The 2,327-nt window shown below is 41.1% G+C and overlaps 1 protein-coding gene across 1 annotated transcript in view; it reads left to right on the top strand.

Moving 5' to 3' along the window:
* The first annotated feature begins 286 nt into the window (after nucleotides 1-286).
* The window catches only part of LOC134063537 (chitin synthase chs-2-like), a 7,005-nt gene continuing 4,964 nt past the window's right edge, over nucleotides 287-2,327 (top strand). The window contains exons 1-4 of the mRNA XM_062519087.1: nucleotides 287-335; nucleotides 1,107-1,208; nucleotides 1,394-1,535; nucleotides 2,100-2,300. Coding sequence (XP_062375071.1) covers nucleotides 1,110-1,208; nucleotides 1,394-1,535; nucleotides 2,100-2,300 — 442 coding nt within the window. The 5' untranslated portion in view covers nucleotides 287-335; nucleotides 1,107-1,109. The remainder of the gene's footprint in view (nucleotides 336-1,106; nucleotides 1,209-1,393; nucleotides 1,536-2,099; nucleotides 2,301-2,327) is intronic.

Here is a 2,327-nt window from a genome sequence, read left to right as displayed (position 1 = left end):
AACTCTTGTGGAAGTGATCAGAGAAGTATACATGTAAGGTTTAATTCATATGTTGCTGTTGTACAAACATACTGTTTATGACGATGCCAGGATTAGAGAAATGGCATTTGAACAGTGAACACATCATCTAAATTTGTTATATCTTTGTTTATACATACAGGATTTTCATTGACGATGACAGACACATATTTAAGGAGACCAAGCCAATTCCAAGTCAAAAAATAATCCCAACACCTTATGGTGGCCGACTGCAGTACACCCTACCCCATGGCAACACACTAATAGTTCACTTTAAGGACAAACACAGAATTAGGCACAAGAAGAGATGGTCTCAGGTAATTTATCTAAACTAAAGTTGTGTGACTTATATAAATGTGATCTATGCATATAGCCATTGCAAGTATTTCTTTGTATAATAAGAGAATGTTTGCTCATTTGACTAAATTGTGGGCTTGTTTTACGAAGTCATGCTCTCATTTTACTAGATCACACTCTCGTTTTTAGTAAATATTGTCCCCATTTTCGTAAATAGTGCTAGCCTGGCTAACGCCTACCACTTCTCAAATGAGACGTGGTCTGGCAACCAGACGTTCATTTTCTCGTATTTGAAAAAATGCCCAGATCCGTTCATTGGGCGCCACGGATGTCTATCAAATACGCATAGCTCACCCAACTCGTTCATATGCAACGCTAAGGGCTGCCGTAAATCTGGCGTCGAATGTAGACGCAAGAAGGCAACGGAAACTTCTCGGATGTTCTGTGATTGGTTCGTCAACATCAGGCGAACATTTGGGCGTTAGTTTCCAGACTGGCTTAGCAGCGGGATTGAAATCACCGCGCAAGGCAGTATGGGAAAACCCAGGCTAAAATAGTGCTCTAATTGTAAATACATTTTACTGAAATAAAACAGAGCACAATTGAATAAAATGAGCCCACTGTTCTGTTCAAATCTTACAATGACATCTACCAGGCTCTGTTACACAGATATAGAAATACAATAAAAGCATAACTTCATTGTAACGCATCATAATCACAACCTTTAGAGTGCACTGTTTAACAAAGAAGAAGTGTATAAAAAAGTAACGAATGATACTTTTCTCCAAAAGATAATGTACCTGTACTACCTTCTGGGATGGAAACTCTTCAGGCAATTCTATCAGGTTTATCAGAAGGATATAGCCAGGGCACTTGTGGAAGAAAACCTGGAGGTAAGAGGCCGTGTGTTCCATCACTGCACAGACACAGTTGATGTTGGAGAGTAAAGTACAGGAGCATTAGAACCAGTGGTAGAGGGTGATTGTGGCTACTTCTGTACCTACTGTACCTCTGATTTGGTGAAGGCTGGTCGCAGGTATTGTGTAGTGGTGAAACTTTGGTATATTTTGATTATCAGAGAGTGAAAAAGAACACCTATATCCTGGCTCTGGATGGGGACACGGACTTTCAGCCCTCGGCTGTGATGCTATTGGTGGACCGTCTCAGGATGTATCCCGAGGTGGGGGCTGCATGCGGAAGGATCCACCCCACTGGCACTGGTAAGCTCTCATGTTTACAGATACACTCTGAACACCAACAGTCCATTAGCTGCTTGTATGAAAGATGTATTCATTAGTTCACTGCTTTGCAGTGCAGGTAGGACTACAAGTAGGACATTAATCACTTATAGAAAATTAATTTGACCACCTAAATTGTATAGGAAATACATAAAAACATATAGGCCTACTTCTTATACAGCACTCCACATGTAATTTGTTGAACAATGATTAATTCTGGATCGTAGTGTTAAATGTACATGTTAATCACATGCTGTCGCCTACATGTTGATCCGTTAGCTAGCTATTAAATTAGCCAAGCTAAGCTAAGCTAGCAGTACCCAGGTTTATTGTATTTTGATTAAGACAGACTGATATCCCACAATCATATCAGGTTGGTGGGAATAATAAACACCATTTATTTTATTGGCACAAATCGCCATCATGTTGATGTGACGTTATTTTAATAATACAGAATGAAGCAACTTTATAGTTTATAGCTAAGGATTTTTTGGGCCGCACTTTGAGAACAACTGGTATACAGTAATTCACTGTTGTCCACCACAGGGCCGATGGTTTGGTACCAGAAGTTTGAGTATGCCGTGGGTCACTGGCTACAGAAGACAGCAGAGCATGTGTTTGGGTGTGTGCTCTGCAGCCCTGGCTGCTTCAGCCTCTTTAGGGCATCGGCTCTCATGGATGACAACATCATGAAGAAGTACACCACCACAGCCACAGAGGCAAGCCACTACGTACAGTACGATCAAGGTGTGTGTGTGTGTGTGCGTCTGAGTG

Source organism: Sardina pilchardus, chromosome 18 (assembly GCF_963854185.1).
Source record: "Sardina pilchardus chromosome 18, fSarPil1.1, whole genome shotgun sequence".
NCBI lineage: Eukaryota > Metazoa > Chordata > Actinopteri > Clupeiformes > Clupeidae > Sardina > Sardina pilchardus.
This window is presented reverse-complemented; position numbering and strand designations above follow the sequence as displayed.